This window comes from Pipistrellus kuhlii, unplaced genomic scaffold, assembly GCF_014108245.1.
Source record: "Pipistrellus kuhlii isolate mPipKuh1 unplaced genomic scaffold, mPipKuh1.p scaffold_m20_p_20, whole genome shotgun sequence".
Taxonomy (NCBI): domain Eukaryota; kingdom Metazoa; phylum Chordata; class Mammalia; order Chiroptera; family Vespertilionidae; genus Pipistrellus; species Pipistrellus kuhlii.
In genome coordinates this window covers 10,969,801-10,996,312 of record NW_023425516.1, presented here as the reverse complement: position 1 = coordinate 10,996,312, position 26,512 = coordinate 10,969,801, and the positions used below count along the sequence as shown (strand labels likewise).

Here is a 26,512-nt window from a genome sequence, read left to right as displayed (position 1 = left end):
GGCTGACGCTCTAGCCACTGAGCCAACCCAGCTAGGGCCTCAGGAGCGTTCTATTGTAAATCCTCATTGGCAAGCCAGTGCCTCCTTTCCCCACCTTCCTGCAGGGCTGTGGTTGTAGAGGGAAGGGATGTGTTCATTACTCAGCTTCAACTGTTGGCTGGGTCTATTCTAGATGCCTCAGCAGGCAAACCTAACGATGAGCAGCTTCACATGGTGATTGCATGAGGAGTGGGGAGGCGAGTGGGAAGGGGGGTGATTCCAGGCGGATGGAAAACCATACACAGAGGCCTGGGACCAAGAATTAGCAAGCTTCCAGGGGCTGGCTGGATCGAGATTTGTCCTAACAGGATCCTGGGATGAGAGAAGAGGTACATCTGGGCCCTGGGCTGAGGAGCCGTGCTGTGGAGCTCTGTCATTCCGTGGGCAGGGGCCCCTGGAGGGTTTTTATAGGGAAGGCACGTGATCTGATTTTCCTTTTAGAAAAGTCATCCTGCCCACCCTGATGTCAAAGCAAGAGGCTGCTCCGACAGCGCACACCCCGGGAGCAGCTGAGGTCCATCCACGAAGCTACCTTAGCAACAGGAAATTGGGTCAAGTAAGACTCCCTTCTCTGCCCCAGACAGCTGGGCGGCTGTCAGGCCGTTCATGGAGATGAGGGGGGCCAGGGAAGAGGTGCCAGGGGCAGAGGTGTGGGGCATGCTGAGCCAGGAGTGCCTGTAGGACGCCTGCAGAGATGTCTCTTCAGGGTTGAATTTATTGTGGCCTCGGATGGCCTGGGCTGAGGCAGCGGAGTGGACTCCGTGGGAGAGGATGGTATCAGCACAGGACGTGAGGGGAATAGGGGACCACAGGGTGAACCAAAGAAGAAAAGCCAGGAGGGTGAGGGGTCCGGCAGAGGTGGGACGGTCAATGATATAAATGCACATGGGGCTGGATGCAGCCCAAGTAGGTCAGGGGGACCTCGGAAGGCCGTTTCTGGAGGAAGTGCACGTCGGGGTCTGAGGTGTGGGCCGTGTGCAGAAGGGAGAAGTGAGTGGGATGGTGACAGCCAGTACAATGCCCTACCCCCCAGTGTCCTTTGGAGAGAAGAAGGAAGCAAAGGATGGCGGTGGGTCTCACGGGTCATCTGGGGGAGGGAGGGAGGGGCGGGCAGATGTGCTGCCAGTGAGTAAGGTTCGAAGCCCCTGGGGGTGCGGGGTGAAGAGCCAGGAAGGGGAAGGACAAGAAGGAAATTGCCAGGGGCATGGAGCCTAGGAGAAACTTGCCAGGGGCCTGGGGATAGGGGCCATCAGGTCAAACCTGACACCCCTATTCATTAACCCCGTGAGGTAGGGTCCTTGGGTGCCCAGTAGGCACTCGCCCTCAGGACAGACACCCCGTCTATGGGTCAGAAGAAAAGGCGGAGCTCTACTCCACTTCCATGGAGAAGACAAAGGAGCTTATCAAGGCCTTGGAGGACCCTCTGTTCCCCTTAGGGCTGTATTGGGGCGGCTGGGAGAGGACTGTGCTCATCACTGCATCCGTGTCGCTAGCAAACTGTGCGAAGGACAGGGACTAAGCCTTCCCCTCGGCGCAGCACCGAGCTATGGAGATGCCGGAGCAGTACTTGGCGCTCGGTGTTCACCTCGGTGCTTCTGGGCTCTGTTTGGAGCCAGAAGATGGGCCCTGGCCTCAGGGGATCTTCAGTCTAATGCCCGGGCTGAGCCGCAGGGATTTGGAGAGGGAGGCGGGAGGGGAGGGTGAAGATGGGTTTCCCCGCATAAGCTACCAAGATGCCCCAGGCCAGCTGCAGGGCTGCGGGCAGAGCTGGGCGCCGAGGGCCTCTCCGCCCCGGGGCTGCGGGTCTTCCTGGTGGGCCAAGCCAAGGGCTCATCGGCTAGCTTCTGCCCAACTGGTAACCCCGTGGGTGCCCCGCGCCGCTGGGCCCCGGGCCGGGCGCAGCCGGCACTTCCGGGGGCGGGGCAGTGCCCTGGCCGCGCCTCACTTCCCCTCGCGCAGAGGCGGCCGGGCGAGCGGGTGCCGGAGCTCACCCTGCACCGCCTGCACCGCAGCCCGGCCCCGGCCCCGGCCCCGCGTAGGTGAGCGCCCCCCGGATCAGGTACGGGGACGGTGGGGAGGCAGCCGGAGCCGGGCGGGGTGCAGGGAGGGAGGGAGGCGGCCATGGAGGGGGCGGGACCCGCGCCCCGCCCTCTCTGCCCCGCGCTCGCCCCAGCCCTGGGCTGGGCTCACCTTCCGAACCCGCGCCTCCTTCCCTGCTGCCCCTCCACTTGCTGCCTCGGGCACCCCGGGCAGAGCGGAGGAGGGAAGAAAGGGGCCTCCGAGGCAGCTGCCACCCACCGGCCCGCCGCGGAGAGGCTGGTGCAGGGAGCCCGCCCTGCTGGAGCCGGGGCGGCGGGCCGGCTGGGCCGCTGGGCGGTTGTTTCTCCCTCTGACCCCACAGCCTCTCCCTCTCTCTCCCTGGGCCTTTCTGGCCGCCTTTCGACGGGAACGTGGCTTTCCTTCTAGAGTCATCAAAACAGCATCTACCGTGGGCTGAGCACCCGGGGGAGTGCTAGTGACACCACTGACCTGGACAGAGGCCATCCTCCTCCTGGAAATGAGAAATCAAAGCCCACCCTCAGAGAGGGCACCTTCTGCAGCTCACCCAGGGGTAACCCACCGGCACAGGAAGCCACTTCTAGTTATTTGTTTAAGCTTTTGAAAAAGTGCACAGATCGTAAGCGTGTGTCTTAACCCAGTTTCCACACTGGGCTTTTCCTGTGCAGCTTGCATCCAGAATCCGAAAGAGTGCTCTCTCTCTCCAGAGGCCTCTCTCACCTGCCTCCAATGGCAACTTCCGCCTGGCATCTCCCCTGACCTGCCTGCCAACCCCACAAAGTAGTTTCACTTCTTTTGAACTTTTGATAGCTGGAATCCCATGTCCTGCCCTTTTTGTGTGTGTGGCACGTGAGATCCACCCACGTTCCCCGGGGCGGTAACCCGTTGGTTCTCACTGGTGTGTAATGCTGAGAGACCACAGTTTATTTCTATAACTGGGCACTTGGACTGATGGACATGGGTCATTTCCCCTACTTCCCCCTCCTCCCCCCACTCCCTTCCCCTCCCGGTTGGGGTTATTTTAAATAGGGCTGGGAAGAATTTTTTCCGTGTAAGCACTTATGCCGGGCTTGTTCCTAGAGTGAAAGTGCTGGGGTGTGTACGGTGTCAGCTTTCTATATGGTGCCAAACAGTTCTGCAGATTGCTCCCTCTAATTTACATGTCTCCCTGCAGTATGTGAGTTCCTCTTCCTCTTCCTCCTCATCCCTACCGATTCTTGACACTGTCTCTCTTTCATAGAAGCCATTAGTGGGATTGCTTCGAGGGTGTTTTAGTTTTCTTAATATATTTGTATGGATTTCAAAGAGGGAGGGAGAGATAGAAACAATGAGAGGGGATCTTTGATCAGCTGCCTCCGGCACACCCCATACTGGGAGTAGAGCCCACAATCCTGGCATGCACTCTGACTGGGAATGGAACTGTGGCTTGGTTCCTAGGTTGAGGCTCAACCACTGAGCTACACCTGCTAGGCTGCATTAATGTTTGAATTTGCATTTCACTGGTGACTACTGCCTTGTGTCTATTTTCATGTCTCTTGGCCACTTGGAGTTGCTTTTTGTGAAGTGTCTGTTCAGTTCTTCCACCCATTTTTCTAATAGATTTGCTCTCTTTCTCTTACTAGTTTGTAAGAGTTCTTAAATATTCTGAATGTCAGATATTTATTGGCTATGTAATTTTAAAATATTTTTTTTCCTCCCAAACGATTGCCTTTTCACTCTCATAATAATGTCTCTTGATGAACAGAAGTTTTCATTTTAATGTTGTCCAATTTGTTGTTTTTCTCTATGGTTGTACTATTTAAGTTCAATTTGAAAAGATATTTTGTTTCTGAGGTAGGGGCGGAGCATGAAATAGGTGAAAGGGGTTAAAAGGTACAAACGTCTAGTTATAAACTAAATAAATCGAACCTGAGACCCTTGAGTTCACAGGCCGACGCTCTATCCACTGAGCCAAACCGATTTTGGCAATTAAATAAATCATGAGGCTATAATGTATAGCTTGAGGATATAATGTACAATATAGTTAACAATACTGTATTATGTATTTGAACAGGCCGACGCTCTATCCCCTGAGCCAAACCGGTTTTGGCAATTAAATAAATCATGAGGCTATAATGTATAGCTTGAGGATATAATGTACAATATAGTTAACAATACTGTATTACGTATTTGAAAGTTGCTAAGAGAATAGACCTTCAAAGTTCTAATCACAAGAAAGCAAAACTGTAACTATGTATGGCGACATAAATAAACTTACTGTGACAATCATTTCACAACATGGATACAGAAAGGGTGTGTCAGAAAAAATATTGCTAAGAAAAATGTCATAGATTTTTACTGCCTGTGTTTTCCTCTGGGAGTTTTATGTTTTCAAATCTTACATATAAGTCTTTAATTCATCTTGAGTTTATTCTTGTGTCTGGTGTAAGAATGTGGTTTAGTTTTATTTTTTAAATGTATCTGTCCAATTTTCTCAGCACCATTTATTGAATAGACTGTCTTTACCCCACTGTATATTCTTGCCTCTGTTGTCATATATTAATTGACCATATAGGCATGGCTCTATTTATGGGCTCTCTGTTCTGTTCCACTGATCTATGTGTCTGTGTTTATGCCAGTACTATGCTGTTTTTATTGAAGTATAGTTTAATATTAGATAGCAGAACCAACTTTGTTCTTCTTTCTCAAGATTGCTCTGGCTATTTGGAGTCTTTTTCGGTTCAATATAAATTGTTGGATTATTTGTTCTAGTTCTGTGAGAAATACTATTGGTATTCTCATTGGAGTTGCATTGAGTCTATTGATTGCTTTGGGTAGTATGGACATTTTGATTATGTTAATTCTCCCTATTCATGAACATGGTATATGCTTCCATTTATTTGTATCATCTTCAATTTCTTTCTTCAGTGATTTATAATTTTTTTTCAGTAGAGGTTTTTTTTACTGCCCTGGTTAAATTTATTCCTAGATATTTTATTTTATTTCATTTTTAAAAATATATATTTTATTGGTTTTTTACAGAGAGGAAGAGAGAGGGACAGAGAGTTAGAAACATCGATGAAAGAGAATCACCGATCAGCTGCCTCCTGCACACCTTCCACTGGGGATGTGCCCACAACCAAGATACTTGCCCTTGACTGGAATCGAACCTGGGACCCCTCAGTCCGCAGGCCAACGCTCTATCCACTGAGCCAAACCGGTTTTGGCTTTATTTCATTTTTTATGGGAATGTTTCTTAGTTCCTCTTTCTGTTAGTTCATTATTGGTGTATAAAAATGCAACCAAATTCTGCTACTCCACTAAATCAGTTTATTAATTCTAGTAGGTTTTTTGTTTTGTGTCACATCTTAAGAGTTCTCTCCACATATATTATAGTATCATGTCATCTGCAAATAAAGGCAGTTTCACTTCTTTTCCAATTTGGATATGTTTTATTTCTTTTTCTTATCGCATTGCTATGGCTAGGATTTCCAGTACTGTGTTGAGTAAGAGTGGTAAAAGTGGACATCCCTGTGTACTTCCTAATCTTAAGTGAAATGCTTTTAGTTTTCCCCCATTGCATATGAAAATTTTCTTGTTTCTTGAAGTAGACCTGTATTGCTATGAATTTACCTCTCAGGACTGCTTTTGCTGTATCCCATAGATTTTGGGTTGTTGTGTTATCATTTTCATTTGTCTCAATGTATCTTTTGATTTCTTTCTCTTTTTAAAAAAAAATATATTTTATTGATTTTGTACAGAGAGGAAGGGAGAGAGATAGAGAGTTAGAAACATCGATGAGAGAGAGTCATTGATCAGCTGCCTCTTGCACACCCCCTACTGGGGATATGCCCGCAGCCAAGGTACATGCCCTTGACCGGAATCGAACCCGGGACCTTTCAGTCCCCAAGCCAACGCTCTATCCATTGAGCCAAACCGGTTTTGGCTTGATTTCTTTCTTGATCTTGTTATTAACCAATTCATTGTTTTATAGCATATTATTTAGCCTCAGTTTGTTTCTGTCTTTCAGGTTTTTTTCTTGTAATTAATTTGTAGTTTCATACTATTCTTGCAGGAGAAGATGCCAGGTATGGTTTCAGTCTTTTTAGATTTATTGAAACTTGTTTTGTGTCCTACCATCTGGTCTGTTCCCTGTGCACTTGAAAAGAATGTATATTCTGCTTTTTTGGGGTGAAATGTTCTGAAAATATCAATTAAACTCATCTGGGGTAATGTGTCATTTAAGGTCTTGGTTTCCTTGTTGATTTTCTGTCTGAAAGATCTATTCATTGATGTCAATGCGATGTTGAAATCCCCTATTATGACTCTATTGCTGTCTATCTCTCCCTTCATGTCTATCTAGATTTGCTTTATTTATTTATTTATTTTAAATTTTTTTTTAATTAAATTATTATCTGTGTACATATTTTAGATGCTCCTATGTTGGGTGCATAAAATATCTTCTTCTCTGCTTGGAAACTGTCTCCTAAACCTCAATATGTGACTATTGCTAAATCTTGTAAAGATTAAAGCATATTTGAGGGTAATAAATAGCTTCCCAGCCTCAGCTGCGTAAGAACTGAAAAGTAACAAGGAAGGTGTAGCGGGGGTTTTAGGCTCCAGGAAGCAGCCAGTGTGTGTGGCTTATGGAAGTTAACCTGCTGTCTTGCCCAATTATCCTCTGTCAAAGATGGTGTTATTTCCTGTGTTTAAACTTTTCCATAATGTTAGTCACCAGGGCTTCTACCAACCCACTTCCAGTGGCCTATGCTATTGGGCAACTGGATTTTTTCTTAAAAGCAATGAACAGAGGCAATTACCCCAAATCAGCACATATAGCCAGAGGGCAAGTCATTTTATAAAATATGACTGAAACTTTTAAATCTACATCTATTGAGTAGATTATCGTACTAGACTAATTTTCAATCTTTAGGCTATCATTAAAATACCAAATAATTCTCCAGTTTAAGTATACGATGGCCAAATAACACATTTTAAATTCCAACAAAAGCCCTGACCGGTGTGGCTCAGTGGCTAGAGCATCGGCCTGCGGACTGAAGGGTCCCAGATTTGATTCCAGTCAAGGGCACGAACCTTGGTTGCGGGCACATTCCCAGTAGGAGGTGTGCAGGAGGCAGCTAATCCATGTTTCTCTCCCATTGATGTTTCTAACTCTCTATCCCTCTCCCTTCCTTTCTGTAAAAAAATCAATAAAATATATATATTTTTAAAATAAAATAAATTCCAACAAAAAATACTGGAATACTATAAAACCAAGTGACAATAGTTGAGTACTGGGGGAAAAAGGATATACTGGCTGGCTGAACTGAAGATGTCGACAGACAGTAACCCCTAAGCAGGAAAAGGATTTCAAAACCTGCCAGAGGTTATCAGGCATCAGCCCAGCACTAGGCTGAAACCCACTGGCAGGTTTTGAAATATACAATAAAATAATATACAATAAAATACATTAAAAAAAAAAAAAGAAGAAGAAGAAGAAGCCTTGAGAAACTTTTCCTCTAAGTGGGCCTTCCCTTGAATAACTTCTTCCATCCACCCACCACCACGCCCTCTCCCCTTCCTTCTCACCATCCCCTCCTCCCTCCCTCAGCTGTCAGCTCAGGGAAGCAAGGCCACATAGTGGAGAAGACAGCAGTGTGTGCAGGCCCAGTGCTAGATCCTCACCTTTTATTCACTGTGGCCTTTGGCCATTATACCAGAACCTGCTTCTCAGCGTTGTTGTGAAGTTTATGAGATAATTTATGTAAAGGACAATGGTATACGACACATGGTGCTCAGAAAACAGTGGGATAGTATGTATTTAAAATCACCTAAATACTGGAGAGATATACTATGTTCATGGTTTAGAAGACTCAATAGTATCATCAGTTTTTATCAAACTAATATTTAGATCAGTGCTGTCCCTCATTCCAGAAGGGTTGTTGTTTTAGGGGTGGGGTGGCGGAAGGATTGTCAAACTGCTTCTAAATTTACATGGAAATGCAAAGGACCAAGAATACCTTAGATGGGTGACTTGCCACGTTCTCTCCCCACCGCAATGCCTAGGATGTCCCTGATGGCAGAGGTTTTCTCAGCCTAGGTTTCTGGGGCAGAGCCTGCCTGGGTCCCAGCCGGAGCCAGAGATGGAGGGCTGGTGGAGAGCTTGGCCCTACAGCTATAGAGCAACAGGAAGAGGGCTGCTTCCTCACCTCCCTCTTTGCTGAATCTGCAAAGGTCAAAAACGAACTCTCTGGGACCTTACATAGAACAACCTGGATAAGACACACTAACATAAGAGGTTTCAAAATGCCATTCTATAACAGGTTGGACCACTACATGTGGTCATTCTACATTGGACAGTAATGCTTTGTCCATTGTTAAATGCTAAACACCCTTACGTGAAGCGGATGACTGTAAGATAACAGGGACTGTTGATGCATGAAAATATATCAATGCTCAAAAAAAAGAACTTGAACTGCAGCAGCAAGAAAGAAAAGTGGGCATGGGTGCAGGAATCAGAGACATACTTGAAAGAGAAAAGCAGATGTTGCTAACCCAGACAGAAAGGACACAGACAGGTACACATCTGCATGTGTTTCCTCCCTTCTGCCCAGCATCTGCCTACCTGGGTACAAAATAATTTGTCCAAATAGCAATTGTGCTTCTCCCATTTCAGCCTTTACACCGGAAATCCCTACAAAAAACTACCTTCCAGCTGTCCTTCCCCAGCTGCCGGATGCACTCCAGGCCGGGTGGAACAGAGAGCTGTCCCTGCTGGTCATGCCGAACCCATCTGTGAGTCTCAACGCACCACACAGACTTGGGTTTATCTAATGAGCCCCAATCACAGTGGCATCTCTCCCATGTGGGTGGAGGGATCGTCTGGAGATTGAAACTCCATCAGGCATCAGGAGAGAAAGACCATCAGAGCCCACCCACTGGGGCTGAGAGGAAGGTAAGTGACCCTCTCTCTCTGTCTCTTGCAGGATGGCTGTCTCATGAGGTCCAGACTGGGTCTCCTCCCTTCTCCCACTTTACCAATGCCTGGTCTCATGGGGTTAGTTTTGAGCCTAACACTATGGCCTCATCCACCCCCTTCCCAGCTTCTGGCTCCAGGTCTAAGAAGCCTTTGGGCAAGATGGCTGGTGAGTGAAAGCAGACTCCTAATGCTGTTCTCGTGCCTGTGAGTGGTTCTCAGTATCCCTAGTGGTGAGGTAGGGACCCGCCTGGCCCAGCCCAGCGGAGAGGTGCAGGGAGGCTGGCGACGGGGGCTCCCACCTTGGTTTTGTTGTCTGAGGAGAGGAGGAGTGCATCATGGGGACCTTTAGGCCAATTGGCTGTAGGGACTCGCTGTGTCTATAATGGAAGAACTGCTGTGCTGGAGACACCCTTATGGGGCAGGACTTGTTTCAGTGGGGCTTTGATGCTCATTGAGTCTGCCTCTTGAATGTGTCACTTATGGATGTGAGGAGTTGAAATCTGGTGTCATCTCATACTGACCACTAGGTACACTGGCTCCTGGTCTCCATTGGGGTGCAGGTCAGCTACTGTCTGAGACCACCCAGCAGGAGCTATGGCGAGATCTGCAGATTTCTCCTCTTTGCTTGAGGTTTGGAAGTTTTGGAGCTGTCTGACCCAAGCTGCAGTTTGTTAGGTTAAGCTGTGATAGGGCAAGCCATTCGTATGCAAAGGCAGCTGCGCAGAACTTGGGTGGGTTTGTAAATTGGGCGGGGTGGGGTCTCAGGGAATCGCTAGGGCATGGCAAACAGTGATGGCTGCCAGTCAGCTGTCTCTGAGTCTCTATGTCCCTGAGTCCTGCGCCCCAGCACAGTAAACAATGATTCCTGCGTGCACCTCTGCAAGAAAGCCACCCTCACTTTCCGACCTGATGGCAGACAGTCCACCTTCTCCCCGTCGGAGTCTAGGTCCCCAGAGTCTCACCGAAACTGGAGTTCAGAGCAGTTGGGAGCTAGTGTCTCCCTTTGGATTGAAAAAACAACAACCATGCACCAAGTTGCTAGCCGCCAGCCCGATTCGCACACCTCCGTACCTCTGCTTTTCCACGTTTGTGCACGTCCTACCCGGTCTCAATGTTCTTTTCTCTTTCCTTCTAGTTGTAGAACTTCTACTCCCCCAGCTTTCCCGCGGTTCTGGGTTTTAGACATTTTTCTTTTAGTTGTAGTTTTGGTTGTGAAAGGTAGCACGTACAGGTGTATACCTTACACCGCCATCTTGTGTGGTGTTTTTGTTTGTTTGTTTTTTTGCGTAGAGAACTTTTAAAATCTAATCTGCAATGCAATATTATTAACTATAGTCACTTGCTGCACATTACACCTCAGGACTTATAAAACAGAGTTCCTAAAAAGTATCTTTTTATTGATTTCAGAGAGGAAGAGAGAGATAGGGGTGGATAGAAACACCAATGATGAGAAAGAATCATTAATCAGCTGCCTCCTGCACAGTGGGCATGAGCCCTGATAGGGAATCAAGGCGGGACCTCCTGGTTCATAGGTCCATGCTCAACCACCGAGCCACACCAGCCGGGTAGAAAACTTGTAAGACAGTGGAAACTTCGGGCAGGTCCTAGCGGGCAGTAGTCTGAGAGTCGGGCGGTATTGGCCAGTGCGGGAAGGTGGCCAGGTGAAGGAAGGCTGGCGGGATTCCTGGCCTGATCTCCCCTCTGTGGCTGGGAGGAGGGTGCCTGGTGAGAATCAGTTCTGAGCAGAGTTCCTCCCGCAGGCTGGCTCAGGCAGGTGCTGTCGAAGAAGCCCAAGGAGATGCCTGTGTCCCAGGAAACCACTCCCAGTGATGCTCCACCCCGGAGCTCAGATGACCCCCCATCCCCGGGCCTCAGCACCGCTGCATCGGCTGAGTCTCCTGCCACCCCGCCACCTGCGCAGGAGGGCGCCTCCGGCAGCAGCAGCAGCGGCCGCTGGAGCAGGGACTACGACGTGTGCGTGTGCCACAGCGAGGAGGACCTGGCGGCCGCGCAGGAGTTGGTGGCCTACCTGGAGGACAGCCCTGCCAGCCTGCGCTGCTTCCTGCAGCTGCGGGACTCCGCCCCGGGCGGCGCCATCGTGTCCGAGCTGTGCCGGGCTCTGGACGGCAGCCACTGCCGCGTGCTGCTCATCACCCCCGGCTTCCTGCGGGACCCGTGGTGCAGGTACCAGATGCTGCAGGCCCTGAGCCATGCCCCGGGGTCCGAGGGCCGCACCATCCCCCTGCTCGCCGCCGGCCTGGCCAGGACCGCCTACCCGGCCGAGCTCCGCTTCATGTACTTCGTGGACGGCCGGGGGCCCGACCAAGGCTTCCGCCAAGTCAAGGAGGCCATCCTGCGCTGTAAGCTCTGTGAGGAGGCGGTGGGGGCGGGGAAGGGGTCAGCATCGATCTGCTTGGGCCTTCAGGCGACAGCCCTGCAGCCCAAAAGTTCAACAGGTAGGCTCTGAGAGCATTGTGTTTCTCAGGCAGTAACTTAGCCCCTCTGTGCCCAGGTGTCCTCACTGGGATATGAGAATGATACCATGTACCAAAATCAGTATACACACTGTGTACTTGTTCAGAGCAGGGCCTGGCACATGGAAAGCGCTCCTAACAGGCACCTGTCAAGTCCTCAGTAAGTCTTAGCCATGGTTAGCATTCCTAGTGTGAGTTTCTCTCAGGCAGGTCAGGTTGGAGGAACAGTTACACTAATAAAAGAGAAATATGCAAATTGACCGCACCTTCGTGACGCCCGCCAGCCAATCAGGAGTGAGTGTGCAAATTAACCCAACAAAGATGGCAGGTTAATTTGCATACTCAGGCGCTGAGCAGCCAAGGGCGGGATGTTTGCCTTGTCGTCGTTCTGCACCCCACTAGCAGTTCTGGGCATGTGGGCAGCGTGAGAAGGCGGAAAGGTGGCTGCAGGCTGGAGCGAAGATGGTGCCGGCAGCCAGGAGAAGGAAGGCCCGTTCTTGCACGAATCTTCGTGCATCAGGCCTCTAGTGGTTTACTGAGGCAAGAGGAGGTGTAAAGTAGTGGGGAAGAATTGCCCCTGATAAGTTGAGGACATTATCTTACAGGGGGATGGAAACTATATAAAAAGTTCCAGGAGCTCTGGCCTGTGAGGCTCAGTTGGATGAGAATCCTTTTCTGTCACCAAAAGGTTGTGGGTGTGATTCCCTGACAGGGCACACACCTACCGTATTTTTCGGACCATAAGACGCACTTTTTTCCCCCCAGAAGTGGGGGGGAAAAGTCCCTGCGTCTTATAGTCCAAATATAGCCTACACATATACTTTAAAAAAAAAGTTTTTTTACTTGCCCGGCTCTGTGTGGTCTCTGTGTGCTTGCCCGGCTCTAAAATGGTTCTAAATGCTGCTGTTTACTTTACAGGGTTGATTACATGTGTTTATGACTGTGATGTTGGGTTTTAATGCACATAAAATATTTTAGAACACTATTTGTTTCAGAATCTTTTTTTCTTCATTTCCCTTCTCTAAAAACTAGTGTGTCTTATGGTTCGGTGCGTCTTATGGTCCGAAAAATACGGTAAGTTGCAGGTTCAGTCCTGGTCAGGGTGCACATGGCCAATCGGCTTCTCTCTCACATCGACATTCCTCTCTCTTAAAAAAAAAAAAAAAAAAAAAAAAGTGACAATAAAAACAAGTTATTTTTTTTTTCTTTAAAGAAGAGGTGGAAACTGTAGGGAGCGCCTTTGAAAGGCCCCTGAAAGAAAGAAATATTTATAGGAGATGTGTTGGGGGAGGGTGACAAGCCCAGTAATTCTGTTTGCTCTCTTTCAGATCTGCAGAACCTCAGCTGACACTTCTGACATCACCGAGGGACGCAGGAAGCTGGCACAGCTGGAAACCAAGGGAGAGAGCGCGGGGCCTGGTTCCCGCAGAGTGACAGGGCCCAAGGAGCCAGAGGTGGTAGCGCTTTGTATGTGATGCTGGGATCAGATTGCCCAGTGGGTTTCCATTATCGTGGGCTCCCCAAGAAGGCACTGGGGAAGCTGGGGACTCCCCCAGGAAAGCCGTGAGCAAGCTGGGGACTCCCCCAGGAAGGCCGTGAGCAAGCTGGGGACTCCCCAGGAAGGCCATGGTGAAGCCAGAAAGAGTTGGTAGGAGGTGCTGCTACTGAGATGGCCACCCGTGTTTTGCCTCCTCCTCACAGGATGTGAGTCAAGCACACCCCTATGTCTTCTTCCCCTGGGATTGGGCTCTGGTACAGAGATGCCTTCCTCCCGAACAGGTGACTCACCTGGTGAATCAGCTAGAAGCCTAGAGGGCACGACTCAACATGGGTGGTTTTTCCTGTTGCCGGGAAAACCCTGGGACAGATGGAAGGGGGAAGTCACGGGTGTCAAATCTCGTACCCTCACACTGCTGCCCTTCTCTTTCCCTTCACTCACCTCAGAAAGCTACATGCAACATGCACTCAGCACCATGCTGTATTTATTTTACTGCGTGCAGGTCATGAAAGACTCCACTCTAGAAACCATTCTGAATAGACTAGAGAGGTCAGGGGGCAGGTAGGGTAAAGAGAAGGAAAACTCGGACCTTTGATGTGGGATCAAAAGCCCGCCCGCCCACGCTTTGACACGTGGGTCCGCATTAGGGGTCCGGCTGGAGCTCATGCTTTGCCTCTGCCCCGAGAGAAACCAGCATTTCTCTTCTGCCAAAGGGCCGTGTGCCTTCATCAGTTCTCATCAGTTCTTCATCAGTTCTCAGTAGAAGTTGATGGTTGAACCAAAATCAATTTCTCATTCCTCCAATGTGTACTATGGTGCCTCCTCCCTCACTTCCCTATCCTTTTTACTGGAACATATTTATGCATATATTGTATATATTTGTAATTGAGATATAGTTGGCATATAAAATTATTAGTTTCACCTGTATGAGTCAATATTTGTATATATTGTAAAAAAAAAATGTTATATTGTTAACCGAATTATTTTATTACATAGAAAAGGGCGAAAGCATACTGTCATGTACACTCACGTACCTTCCACCCCGCTGAAGAAGTAAAACGTTACAACCCCTACGGTGTTCCCTCTGGGCCCTTAATTATTTTCCTCCCTTCTCCCACCTGAAGTCACCACTGTTCTGAATTTTGAATTTATCATTCTTAGCTTTTGTCTAGAAATTTACTTCATATGTATGTATCCCTGACAACGTATTTACTTTTACATGGTTTTATACTTTACATAAATAGTATTACGATTTGTATTCTGCAGATTCCTTTTGTTTATCATGTTTGTAGGATTTAGCCACATTGAGGCATGTAACTGCAGCAAATTCACTTTCAATCCATCATGTAAACGTACCACTATTTAGTCATGCATTCTTTCACAAATGGACATTGGGTTGTCTCTAGGTTTTTTGCTATTCTAGTAAAAGCAGTAAGCATATGGACATTTTTTGTACATGTTTCCATGAACAAGATTTTCTAGGATGTAGTCTTTTATATATATATATATATCATATATATATATATATATATATTATATATTATATATTTTTTTTTTATTTTATTTTTTTTACAGAGAGGAAGGGAGAGGGATAGAGAGTTAGAAACATCAATGAGAGAGAGACATCAATCAGCTGCCTCGTACACAACCCCTACTGGGGATGTGCCCTCAACCAAGGTACATGCTCCCAACCGGAATCAAACCTGGGACCTTTCAGTCTGCAGGCCGACGACACTCTATCCATTAAGCCAAACCGGTTAGGGCTATGGATATTTTAATCAGAATTATAACTGCCTTGATGAATAAATTTCTCCTCAATCTCTCCTGTGCTCAACCTAAGGGCCACCCCTGTTTCTAAATAATGTCAAGCTCATTACTCCTTTAGGGTCTTTAGCATCTGATATCAACTCTGCCTGAAACACATTTTCCTGGCTGTTTCCTTCTTATCATTCAAGTCTTAGCTCAATGTCACCTCCTGAGAGAGCTCCCATCTGTGACCACCTTATCTAAAGTCCTCCCTGTACTCAGTCTATCGCATTGCTGTTTATTCTGTAAATAACACAATCGTTACCTAAAACGATCATATTTGTTAACCTCATCTCTATTTGAATATGAATTCTATGAACGTAGAGTTCTTTCCTGTCTTATTCAGGATGGACAATGTCTGGCAAATAAAAATGGAGGCCCAGAGAGGGTAAGTGACTTCCCCAAAGTTGCTCAGCTAGTCAGTGTTGGAGCCAGACTTCATGGCTCCGAATTCAGAGCTTTTTGTTAAAACACAGCTACTCTTTTCAGGTTCAAGAAGAGAAAAGTACCCTAACCAGTCTGGCTCAGTGAATAGAGCATCAGCCTACGGACTGAAAGGTCCCAGGTTTGATTCGGGTCAAGGGCATGTACCTTGGTTGTGGGCACATCCCCAGTAGGAGGTGTGCAGGAGGCAGCTGATCTATGTTTCTCTCTCATTGATGTTTCTAACTCTCTATCCCTCTCCCTTCCTCTCTGCAAAAAATCAATAAAATATATATTTTTTTTTAAAAAGAAGAGAAAGGAAAAGAACAAAAGAAACGAAAAAACATGGGTGGAGGGAGGAGACAGAACGACAAAGAAAAGAGAAAGGAAGCAAGAAAGGGGGAGGAAGGAAAAGGGAGAATGAGCGTGCACACCTAGACATTTTCTGATCAGGGCCTTGTAGTTTTAAGCAGGTTTTGCTACTGTCATTCACCCTCAGGGCATTTTGTTTCCCAGTGTAGCATACAGTTGATAACCTGCTACTGAATGGCCCCAGAAGGTGTACCCAGGAAACTTGTGAACAAGCAGCAAATGTTTCTGGTTGAAGATAACTATAATTACTTCAGGTCCTAAGTTTCCCTACTAATGTGCTCTGCTTCAGGAAACAATTAGCCTTTTATCCAACTCAATATATAAGGTGTCAAAAAAAAAAAATGTATGCACACTGCCCCAAAGCCATGGCTCCGTGATTGAGTGTCCACTATGAATCAGGAGGTCGCAGTTGGATTCCCAGTCAGGGTGTGCGTTTCAGGCCCCAGTTGTGGGACGTGCAGGAGGCAGCGCATCGGTGATTCTCTCTCATCATTGATGTGTCTCTCTCTCCCTCTCTGAAATCAATAAAAACATATATTTTTAAAACTATTTATTTATTTATTTATTTATTTATTTTTTTTACAGAGGGGAAGGGAGAGGGCTAGAGAGTTAGAAACATCGATAAGAGAGAATCATCGACCAGCTGCCTCCTGCACACCCCCCACTGGGGACGTGCCTGCAACCAAAGTACTTGCCCTTGACTGGAATCGAATCTGGGACCCTTCAGTTCGCAGGCCAATGCTCTATCCACTGAACCAAACCGGTCAGGAAAAAACATACACACACACACACACACACACACACACACACACGTGTATATATATTTAAATGTGGACCAATAAATAAGATCGGCTCAACTGATTGGTTTTAGAAGGACTGCTTCCACGTAACTAATCAGAGTTGGTATAATTTTTGTTAAAGCGTCGGCATTCCAACAAGGTGACAAAGCCTTCCGAGTCCGGCCCGGATAGCCGGGGTGCCCTCCCCAGCACAGCACTGAGATCGCCTGTGTCAGGGCTGGCTGCCGGGGTCAATGCAGTCCCTTGGCTGAACTTGGGTCACCCGGCAGGTCGCCGGGCTCCGCGCCCGGAGCATGCCGGGAGTTGTAGTCGCGGCGAGCCCCGCAGGTGGGCGGGGCGGGGCGCGCCAGGGTCTGCGCAGGCGCTCGCTCTCCCGTGGGCAACATGGCGGACGCGGCCCCTCCGCCGAGCAAGAGGAAGCGCGAAGTAGCTGCCGCAGGGGACGAAGCCCCCGGCACCGAGGACAAGGAAGCCAAGGGAGCCGGCGTGGGGAATGGCACCTCTGCCCCTGCCCACCTTCCTTTCTCCGGCTTCAGAGTGCAGAAGGTGCTGCGGGAGTCCGCGCGGGACAAGATCCTCTTCCTGCACGGCAAGGTGCGGTCGGCGGCCCCGGGCGGGGTCCGGGGTGGGGACCGGGGACCGCCGCCGGGGAGGCGGATCTCGTGGGCTCCGGCTGGGAAGCACCGATCGCATTACTCGGGGGTGAGGGAGAAAGCGCAGGTCTGCACTGCTTTGGGGCGGGGGAGGGGAGGAGAAGACACGGTCACCCGTGGAGGTAGAGAAATTGAACACATGCGGCTGATTTTTCTTTTAAAAAAATATATATATATATTTTATTGATTTTTTGCAGAGAGGAAGGGAGAGGGATAAAGAGCTAGAAATATCGATGAGAGAGAATCATCGATCAGCTGCCTCCTGCACACCCCCTACCGGGGATGTGCCCGCAACCAAGGTACATGCCCTTGACCGGAATCGAACCTGGGACCTTTCAGTCCGCAGACCGACGCTCTACCCACTGAGCCAAACCGGTTTGGGCTGATTTTTCTATTTTTTTTTTAAATTTCTTTATTGATTAAGATATCACATATTTGTGCGGCTGATTTTTCTGATCCATCCCTTGTCAAAGTAACCACTAACACTTGTAGGATGCATGGCAGGGGAATAATCTCGTGTGACATTCTCCAAGTCATTCATCCTGTATTCATCCAATCTGTAAAGGTGCTAGGAACCCAGTAAATGTGGCTGGACCGCCTCGCTCCTCCGTGCCCCTGGGATCGACAGGAGACTGACTGCAGGAGATACGATCCCTGCTGTACGGGACTCCAGCCCTGACAGAGGAGGCAGGTTACTAAATGGGTAATTCAATTCCACACGCCGTGCGCTGACAGGCCAGCACCGACCTAGGTCGTGGGGATGGAGAGATGAAGGTTCTCATCCCTGATCATCAGGGGTGCAGAGGACCTTGGGGGAGACACATTCACAGGGCTGGCCCAGCCTACATCTGCTCAGCTTTCTAGAAGGACTGTGGAGAGACTGGGGGCCAGCCTGTTACTAGGGAGGAGGCCCAGGCCAAGGGCAGGTATTAGGGTTTTGCAGGAGCTCTCATTTCGGGAAGATCAGGGGGTCCTGGTCCTAGGCATCCATCCTTCTCTGTGTGTGTGTGTGTCTTGTGTTTTTTACAAGGTTCTGTCTGGTTCTCTCCGCCCCACTGTCTTCAGTCTGCAGCACCGCTTAAGAGTTTAGCCCTGAGCCGAAACCAGGACCCTTTAGTCTGCAGGCAGACGCTCTATCCACTGAGCCAAACCGGTTTGGGCAGAAGGAAGGATTTAGGTTAATGATTTCTCCTCTGGGAGGAGAAGCAGTGCCGTTGCGGAGAGAGAAACTGCGGGGAAGGAAATCCCAGATCCCCGGGGATTTCAGCCTCTGTCCTCCAGGCCTCACGGGCGTCTCTCCCCACAGGTGAACGAGGCCTCTGGGGACGGAGAGGACGCCATTGTGATCCTGGAGAAGACACCGTTTCAGGTGGAACAGGTGGCCCAGCTCCTGACGGGCAGCCCTGAGCTCCAGCTGCAGTTCTCCAATGACATTTACAGCACCTACCACATGTTCCCTCCGAGGCAGCTGAGTGGTGAGACGTGGTGGCCAAGGGGCTGCTCGTGGGGAGAGCAGGGTGGCGGGAAGGTAGGGAGGAGTGGCTCCTCTCCAGAAGGGATTTGCATATGCTAGTGCGAGACTAGAGTTCTCAGTGGAAGGAAGAGGGAATTTTACACTCCCCCCATCACCACCCCCCATAGGAGACATTGGACCATCTCAGAATGCTGCTAAATGTCCTATAAAACTGGAGGGGCCGAGACCGGTTTGGGTCAGTGGATAGAGCGTCGGTCTGCAGACTGAAAGGTCCCAGGTTCGATTCCGGTCAAGGGCATGTACCTTGGTTGCAGGCACGTCCCCAGTAGGGGGTGTGCGAGAGGCAGCTGATCGATGATTCTCTCTTGTCGATATTTCTAACTCTCTGTCCCTCTCTCTTTCTCTCTGTAAAAAATAAATAAAATATATTTTTTTAAAAAACACACAGGAGGGGCCCCCACAACAAGAAATGGCAGTAGTGACGAGGCTGAGAAACCGCGCTCTGGCGGAGTATGCTTTGAGGAGGAAGTGTGATCCATGGGAGAGAACAGTTCATCTGCTATCGATAACAGGATAATAATGAATGTCAGCACTTACTACATCCTTACATGGTGCCAGCCACCATTCCAACTGCTCTTCACGTGTCATCGTATTTTGTCCTCAGAATAGCCTTGTAGTGGTAGGACTTTGCAGGTGAGGGAACTGAGGGTTTGAGAGGTGGAATGACTTGGCCAAGATCACACAGCCAGCCGGCGCCCGGAACACGGAGATCTTCCCGTGGCTGACCACTGGCTCCCCGCACTGGGGAGAAGTGAGCAGTGTGGCCTGGACCGGTTTGGCTCAGTGGATAGAGCGTCGGCTTGGGGACTGAAGGGTCCCGGGTTTGATTCCGGTCAAGGGCATGTACCTTGGTTGAGGGCATATCCCCAGTAGGGGGTGTGCAAGAGGCAGCTGATCGATGACTCTCTCATCGATGTTTCTAACTATCTATCTCTCTCCCTTCTTCTCTGTACAAAATCAATAAAATATATATTAAAAAAAAAAAAAAAGTGAGCAGTGTGCTGGTCACTTCCCTACAGGAACTCACTCTCCAGGAAGGGAGACAGTGAGTGTGACTGAGGAGGATGGACTTGAGAAGGGCAGGAATTCAAGGGTTAAAGGACAGAGATTGGGGGGAGGGTTTGTGTGTTTGTTCGTGTTTACTTTCTTTTAGAGAGAGAAACGTTGATGTGCAGTTGCTTTTTGTAGGAGCCCCGACCCAGGATTGAATCCGAGACCTGGGTATGTGTCCTAACTGGGAATCGAACCTGCCACACTAGCCAGGGCCAGAGATTTGTGTTTGATTGCAAGTATTTAAAAAAAAATAAAAATTTTTTTTCATCTTCACCCAAGGATATGCTTTTCATTGATTCTAAAGAGAGGAAGGGAGAGAGAGAGAGGGAGAGAGAGAGAAATATCGATTGGTTGCCTCCCATATGCATCCTGACTGGGGATTGGACCCGCAAGCTGGGCAGGTGCCCTGATGGGAACTGAACCTGAGAACCTCTGGTGCACAGGACGACGCTCCAGCCACTGAGCACACCAGCCAGGACACAAGTGTAACTTATCGAAAAGAGGGGAAAAAGGATGGTCCATGCCAGAAGCCAGGCATGAGGTGGATGTTTTCTTTCTGTGGATAGATTGAGTAGGCCGCTTTGTCGGAAGTGTGAGGGACACTGGTTGACCTTGAAGTGCCTTGTGACCCGGAGATGCTGGGATCTGCCTTGGTATTTGCCTTCTGGCATTAAGGACGGTTTGGCTTTATGGGTATCCTGCCACAGCCTTTCTGACTGGCTTAGTCTTGTCTGCACCCCGCAAAGGGGTGCTATTGTCCTTGGGAAATATATGTGAATAGTTGACGTGAGCCCAGCAAAGCTTTCAGATCTGCCAGCAAAGCAGCCTGGTCCTCCATCGAGGCAAAGCCAGATTGATTGGCTCAACTTGACAGCAATGGACAGCTGTGTTTACTTTCTCAGGCATGGACCTTTAAGCAAATAGATCCTTCAACTCGGAGAGGCAGAAGCCTGACAGAAGGCACTGTCGCCAGACAGAACCCGGGGTTCTGGGGTGTTTATTCTGCCCTCACCCTTTTCCACGGCCTCCCTGCATCCCTGCATCTACCCTCCTCAACCCTCAGTCAAAATGAAGGGTCTCCACAGAGCAGCTCTGTAATTCACAGCTTTTTCTTCTTTTATTTTATTTTAAATATATTTTACGTATTGATTTTTTTTTACAGAGAGGAAGGGAGGGGGACAGAGAGCTAGAAACATCGATGAGAGAGAGACATCGATCAGCTGCCTCCTGCCCACCCCCTACTGGGAATGTGCCCGCAACCAAGGTACATGCCCTTGCTAGAATCAAACCCGGGAACTTTCAGTCCGCAGGCCGATGCTCTGTCCCTGAGCCAAACACGTTAGGACTCTTATTTTATTTTCCCAGTACTTCTCTGGTACTGCACGACGTGTTAGGACCCCCTCTTTATCTCTGTCCTTTATTTTCTTAAAATAAGCAGTGAAAGGGAGAGTCAGTTATCACTTCACCACAGGTCCTCTTCCTCGTTCGGAGCCCCACGGTCTCTGGGGGCCTCAGATGTCAGCTCATTTCCCAGCGCTGCCTTCTGAGCATAAGTGCTCGCATGCATGCGCTGTGGTCCACTTTGTTCTCCCTGCCCAGACGAAGTCATAACAGTTTGTTCAGAGCTGTCCTCTCCCTCTTGTTTAGCTATACATCCTGTTCCTGGATGAGCTTCTTGGCAAACCGGACTGGGCCAGAGAATAAGTGTTTTAAGCTTTATGAGCCACAAATGGCCTCTGTCACATACTCCCTTTCTCAATTGATTTTTAGAGAGAGACAGAGAAACAGCAATTTGTTGTTCCTTTTATTCATACGTTGGTTAGTTGTTTCTTGTACGTGCCCTGACTGGTCATTGACTCCATATCAGGACAATGCTCAAACTAACGGAGCTCTCCTTTTTCTTAATGCCTTTAAAAATGAAAATACGGCTCTTAGCTGGGCCAGGTTCGACCTTCTGGCCAGGTTGTCAACCGCTGGTTCAGATTTTCCCCACTCAGAATGGGATCTGTGGACCAGCGGTATTGATATCCCCTGGGAGCTGTCAGACTCATAGAGTCTTGGGCTCTCGCTCCAGACCTCAGAATCAGAATCTGCATTTGAGCAAAACCCCTGGGGCCTCATGCACATTAAAATTTGAGGGTACTGGTCTTTAACCATCACCTGTGTGTGGGTGATACCCCTGTTGACTTCTCTGTCCCTGATCTTTCCAAGAATCCCAGGCTCATACTGTAATGAACGCCTGCCTACTGGGCATCTGTCTCCATTTGGAAGTCTCCTAGGTACCAAATAGGCCAGACGTGAGACTCCGATGCACTAGGCATGTGAAAGCACTTCTCACATGCTGAATAGTAGCTGCCATCGTTACTCTGATGTGCTGGGCCCTCTGCTGGGTACTGAAGCTTCAGAGATGGCTAAGACACCCTCTTTGCCCTCACGGTATTGCTTTAAAAAGAGGGGAGTAAACTCTGCTGGGTTTGGTCACTGCCTGGGTTTAGGGAACCGAGGTGGTTGAGAGTTGGGGCATGTCAGACCCGTGTTAGGTGCTCCATAAATGGCTGCTGAGGAATAAAGCCCCAAGCTGGGTTCTTTCCTGAAGGCCAAGCATTCCACAGCCACAAGGGGGCAGCATTGCCAAAGCATTCCCTAGCCTGCTCCTCTGGCTCCTCTGACCTCCCTTGCCCCAGAGCCTTTCAGTCCTGCCTCTCCCATCTCGTTCTGAGTCACCAGCTCCTCCCACTGCCTGGGGGGACCCTAACTAAGTGTGCTTCCACAGCCTCAGCCCTCTGAACCCCCTGAGTTTCTCTGCCTTCTCCAGCTGTTTCTTTAGACCTTCCCAGAATAGGTGTCTAGGGGAGCTCTCCTTCCCCGCCCCCCCCCATTTCTTTTTTTCTTCTCTTAAAAAATAAATTATTGATTTTCTTTTTTTTTTTACAGAGAGGAAGGGAGAGGGGTAGAGAGTTGGAAACATCGATCAGCTGCCTCCTGCACATCTCCCACTGGGGATGTGCCCGCAACCAAGGTACATGCCCTTGACCGGAATCGAACCTGGGACCTTTCAGTCCGCAGGCCGACGCTCTATCCACTGCGCCAAACTGGTCAGGGCTCCCTCCCCTCCCCATTTCTGAGCTGGTCACTCTCCTTATTTCTTCTGGCCTCTCTCTGGTCACTGGCACATGTCTCCTTTAGCTGGGAGGTCTTGCAGTCTTCTCCTTCATCCCCTCCACAGCTCAGCTGGCCACGAGCGGCTACTCCCCCTCCATTGACATAGTAGAGCATGGGCAGCCCAGGCAGACCTGCGGGGCCCTGCCCCAGCGCTAACACTGACTGGCAGTGGGAGCTGGGGCAGCGTGCTGTTCGGGTTTCAGGGTCCTGCAGGGGCTGAGCAAGCCTCGGGTCCGGCATGGCATGGCTGGGCTGGGATTCCGCTTTGCCCTGCACTAGCTGAGGAGCTGGGAAGCCTCTGTGCCCTGGTAAACAGACGAGTGCCTTGTGCCGTGCTGGATGCCATGTGCGCTGGGGGTACGTCAGGTGGCATCGCTGTCTTTGGAGTCTGTGGGGAGGCCGATGGGCCAACCAGGAAACAGGTCTCCGTGGCCCTGAAAGGAGCAGGCTGTGTGGGCTGGCCGTCCAGGGGCCTCTCTGGAGCTGACTCCCAGACTGAGACCTGGGGGAGGGGGAGGAGCCAGCTGTGCGGAGAGCTGGTGAGGGGGCGAGGAGAATGTTCTGGGCTGAGGGAATGGCCCGTGTCCTGGGGGAGGAAAGAGACGTAGAAAGGAGGCCGTTGTGTTGGGAGCTTGGAGGGGCAGCTGGTGCCCATGGGCGTGGGGTGCGGACGGGTTTGGGGAAGTAGCTGTTAAACTCGTTTAGCAACTGAACATACCTCGGGATGATTATGGCAAAAATAAGAACGAGAACAATTTTTTGTTTTGTTTTTTAACCTCTGCCCACAGTGAGAAATACATTTCGCATCATCACCCACAGGTTTGCAAAAACAGCCCTACCCTTACTTTGTGGGATACTCTCTAGTTTTCTAACTGAATTCCAGTCTTGTGTGCTTCCCTTTAAAAAAAAAAAAGTCTAGTTGTAACCTTCTAAATGAATTTCATCACCGCTGTCATGAGAAGGCGTAGAAGGCACTTAGCACAGCGGCTGGCATACAGCGTGTAACTGACCTGCCAGTCATCTTCTATTATTGTTACTCCTCTAAAATTCTGTGAGCCTTCAGTGGAGCAACATGTGCAGCATATGGAGATGCCAGCCCTGACGGTGGGCAGGTGCCCTCTCTTCCCCCTGTGGCCAGATGGCACCTGGGAGGACCGGGTGGGCCGGCCGGCTGGCATCTCAGCGCTGCTTCTGGCCAGCAGGCAGGGCAGGGCCCGGATCACCTCCTGCCGCTTCCGCTCTCACGCTGTCAGGCCCACGCCTGTCAATGGAGGCCTTTCACGGAGCCCTCTGTTCCCTCTTACCTGGGAGGAGGGGTGTGACTCAGAAACCCAGGCTGCGTCTAAAAAGGCCGATTGTTTCCCGATGGAGAACGGGGTGTGGGATCTCAGGTTCAGGGGAGCAGGAGGCATTTGTGTGAGCGCGGCCAGGCAGGGCAGGGGAAGCCTGGGAACCGCTCATCTCTCGGCTGCAGGGCGCTCCCAGGACCCGCGCCACAGGCAGGATTTCCTCCCGGGCTCCTGGCACAGGTGAAACCCGGACCTGCGCTTTAAAGACCAGCTGTTCCCCTGGGAGTTTTCCTGGCAGCCTCGGTCAGAATAAAAAAAAACAAAACACCAAAAACAAAACTAGAAACAACCTGGATATCATCTCCAAATAGAATAGATAACTCAATTGAGATGTTTTCCTACACCGGGCCGCTTCTCTGTTGCAGTGAAAATGAATGAGCTACAAGAAACGCGACACTCAGAATGCACACAGTGTGATTCCCGATAACGTTGAGAAGCAAGCGGGTCTAAACAATATACCGCTTATGGTGCACACATATATCAGAAAACTGGGAAGACAGTAAAGATAAGGTTTCTTCACACCTGATTCAGCAGCGTGATCGTCTCCAGTGGGGGTGGCGCAGAAAGGCCATCGCAGTCCCGGTGACGTTCTGTTTTTTGGACAGTGTGTACCATGCGCGTGTAATTAAAATATTTATTTTAGGTCTTTAAACTGTGGCATATTTTTTTTAAATACATTTTATTTATTTATTTATTTATTTATTTATTTATTTATTTATTTTTACAGAGAGGAAGGGAGAGGGGTAGAGAGTCAGAAACATTGATGAGAGAGAAACATCGATCAGCTGCCTCCTGCATGACCCCTACTGGGGATGTGCCTGCAACCAAGGTACATGCCCTTGACTGGAATCGAACCCGGGACCCTTCAGTCCAACAGGCCTACGCTCTATCCACTAAGCCAAAGCGGTCAGGGCGGCATATTTTATATTTAAATACACATGCACCGTAGATATATACAAATACGTATCTATGTGAACACACACACACATTTTATATGTACAACATACTCGCGGGTCCTTAGAGAACTAATATTATTTCCCCACTAACTTCTAGGACTCCCCTCATTCTCCAGTTTGGTACCCAGTCCCTGTTGTGGGGAGTAAAGATGTTGATTCAGGCCTCCTTCCTCTTGGTTTGGGCCATCAGGAGACTTGTTTCCGCACACCCCGCCTTTTCTCTGGGGTCCGGGAGGCAGGGCCTGGCCCTTCTCCCTGCAGGACCAGGGAGCTGTGCTGTGCCAGGCCTGGCAAGACGGGCCGTGTGGGAGGCCCTCCAACAACTGCAGAAGACCCAGTACCAGGCTCTGCGGGCCCCACTCCAGCGCAGACTGGCACAGGCCTCGCCCACCCCACCCCGGAGGGTGCCCTCGGCAGCCCTCCCATGGCAGCTGAGCCGAAGGACAAGAGTCCTCTGAGCAGTGACCAGCAGGGAAAGCTATGCCAAGCAGGTCAGCGGCCCAGCGAGTGAGGACGAGCACCATCGTCATCTAACGCCCCACATGTGCCGGTTCGTGACTCCGGGGCAAGTCATGGACTTGCTCAGAGACTCTATCCATTTCTCTGAGTGGAAAGCGAGGAATACTATGGCTGGTTAGCCCACCTCAGGTGTCTGGGTCCTGGGAGATGGGAGTAGCTCAGGTCTGAGTGGAACCTAGAGGCTCTGTGCTTCTTACCTAAAACCACTCATCAGAATTTCTAAGGACAGTGGTCGGCAAACTCATGAGTCAACAGGGCCAAATATCAACAGCACAACGATTGAAATTTCTTTGGAGAGCCACATTTTCTTAAACTTCTTCTAACGCCACTTCTTCAACATAGACTTGCCCAGGCCGTGGTATTTTGTGAAAGAGCCACACTCAAGGGGCCAAAGAGCCCATGTGGCTCGAGAGCCGCAGTTTGCTGACCATAGGCTAAAGAGCTTTCTGGAACACAGAATCTGGACCCACTGAATTATGTGCCTGGGAGCATTTATCAAAGTCACACCCACCTGTGCACCGAAAGGTTGCTGGTTCAATTCCCGGTCAGGGCACATACCTGGATTTCAGGTTCCATTTCCTGTCGGCTGTTTGTCTGACTCCCCTCCTTCCTACTCTTCCTCTCTATAATCACGTCCTCAGATGAGGATTAAAAAAAAAAAAGAAGACGACGCCACACCATCACACAATCAAATCATCAAGTAGCCCCGGAGGCCTATCTGGGCAGGACAAGCTCGGGAACACTCTGCCTCACCCGGTCGGCTCCCAGGGGCAGGTGCTGTTAAAATCCCAGGGCTGGTGCTCTGTGGTCTCTTCCAGACGCTGAATTGAATCACATGCCTCTGCAGCTCTTTCTTAA

At 49.6% G+C, this 26,512-nt stretch overlaps 2 protein-coding genes across 14 annotated transcripts in view; both read left to right on the top strand.

Annotated features, from left to right (window-relative positions):
- Positions 1–1,979: 1,979 nt before the first annotated feature.
- LOC118725638 (TIR domain containing adaptor protein) lies at positions 1,980–14,283 on the top strand. 4 transcript variants are annotated; one of them, XM_036449648.2, is made up of 5 exons: positions 1,980–2,078; positions 8,753–8,871; positions 9,063–9,221; positions 10,816–11,415; positions 12,858–14,283. In XM_036449648.2, exons 3-5 carry the CDS (start codon positions 9,155–9,157, stop codon positions 12,875–12,877), a joined length of 687 nt encoding a protein of 228 aa, XP_036305541.1. In that variant the 5' UTR covers positions 1,980–2,078; positions 8,753–8,871; positions 9,063–9,154; the 3' UTR covers positions 12,878–14,283. The 4 variants fall into 4 exon arrangements, with proteins under 4 accessions (XP_036305541.1, XP_045441407.1, XP_036305542.1 ...); XM_045585451.1 differs by having other exon boundaries at positions 1,991–2,098; XM_036449649.2 differs by lacking the exon at positions 1,980–2,078 and having other exon boundaries at positions 8,650–8,871; positions 9,063–9,133.
- Positions 14,284–16,774: 2,491 nt separating this feature from the next.
- The window catches only part of LOC118725634 (CMP-N-acetylneuraminate-beta-galactosamide-alpha-2,3-sialyltransferase 4), an 81,512-nt gene continuing 71,774 nt past the window's right edge, over positions 16,775–26,512 (top strand). For 4 of the 10 annotated variants that reach the window (XM_036449630.2, XM_036449629.2, XM_036449626.2 and 1 more), the window contains exons 1-2: positions 16,776–17,022; positions 18,388–18,556. In XM_036449630.2, coding sequence (XP_036305523.1) covers positions 16,813–17,022; positions 18,388–18,556 — 379 coding nt within the window. In that variant the 5' untranslated portion in view covers positions 16,776–16,812. Of the gene's footprint in view, positions 17,023–18,387; positions 18,557–26,512 lie in introns of all 10 variants that reach the window. The other 6 variants (XM_036449632.2, XM_036449628.2, XM_036449624.2 and 3 more) reach the window with 2 other exon arrangements.

Bases quoted from the DNA above. Each gene is read 5' to 3' on its own strand.
- LOC118725638 (XM_036449648.2), top strand. From the start codon at position 9,155: ATGGCCTCATCCACCCCCTTCCCAGCTTCTGGCTCCAGGTCTAAGAAG. The intron at 9,222-10,815 runs GTGAGTGAAAGC...TTCCTCCCGCAG, and splicing joins GCCTTTGGGCAAGATGGCTG to GCTGGCTCAGGCAGGTGCTG. The intron at 11,416-12,857 runs GTAAGCTCTGTG...GCTCTCTTTCAG, and splicing joins CAAGGAGGCCATCCTGCGCT to ATCTGCAGAACCTCAGCTGA.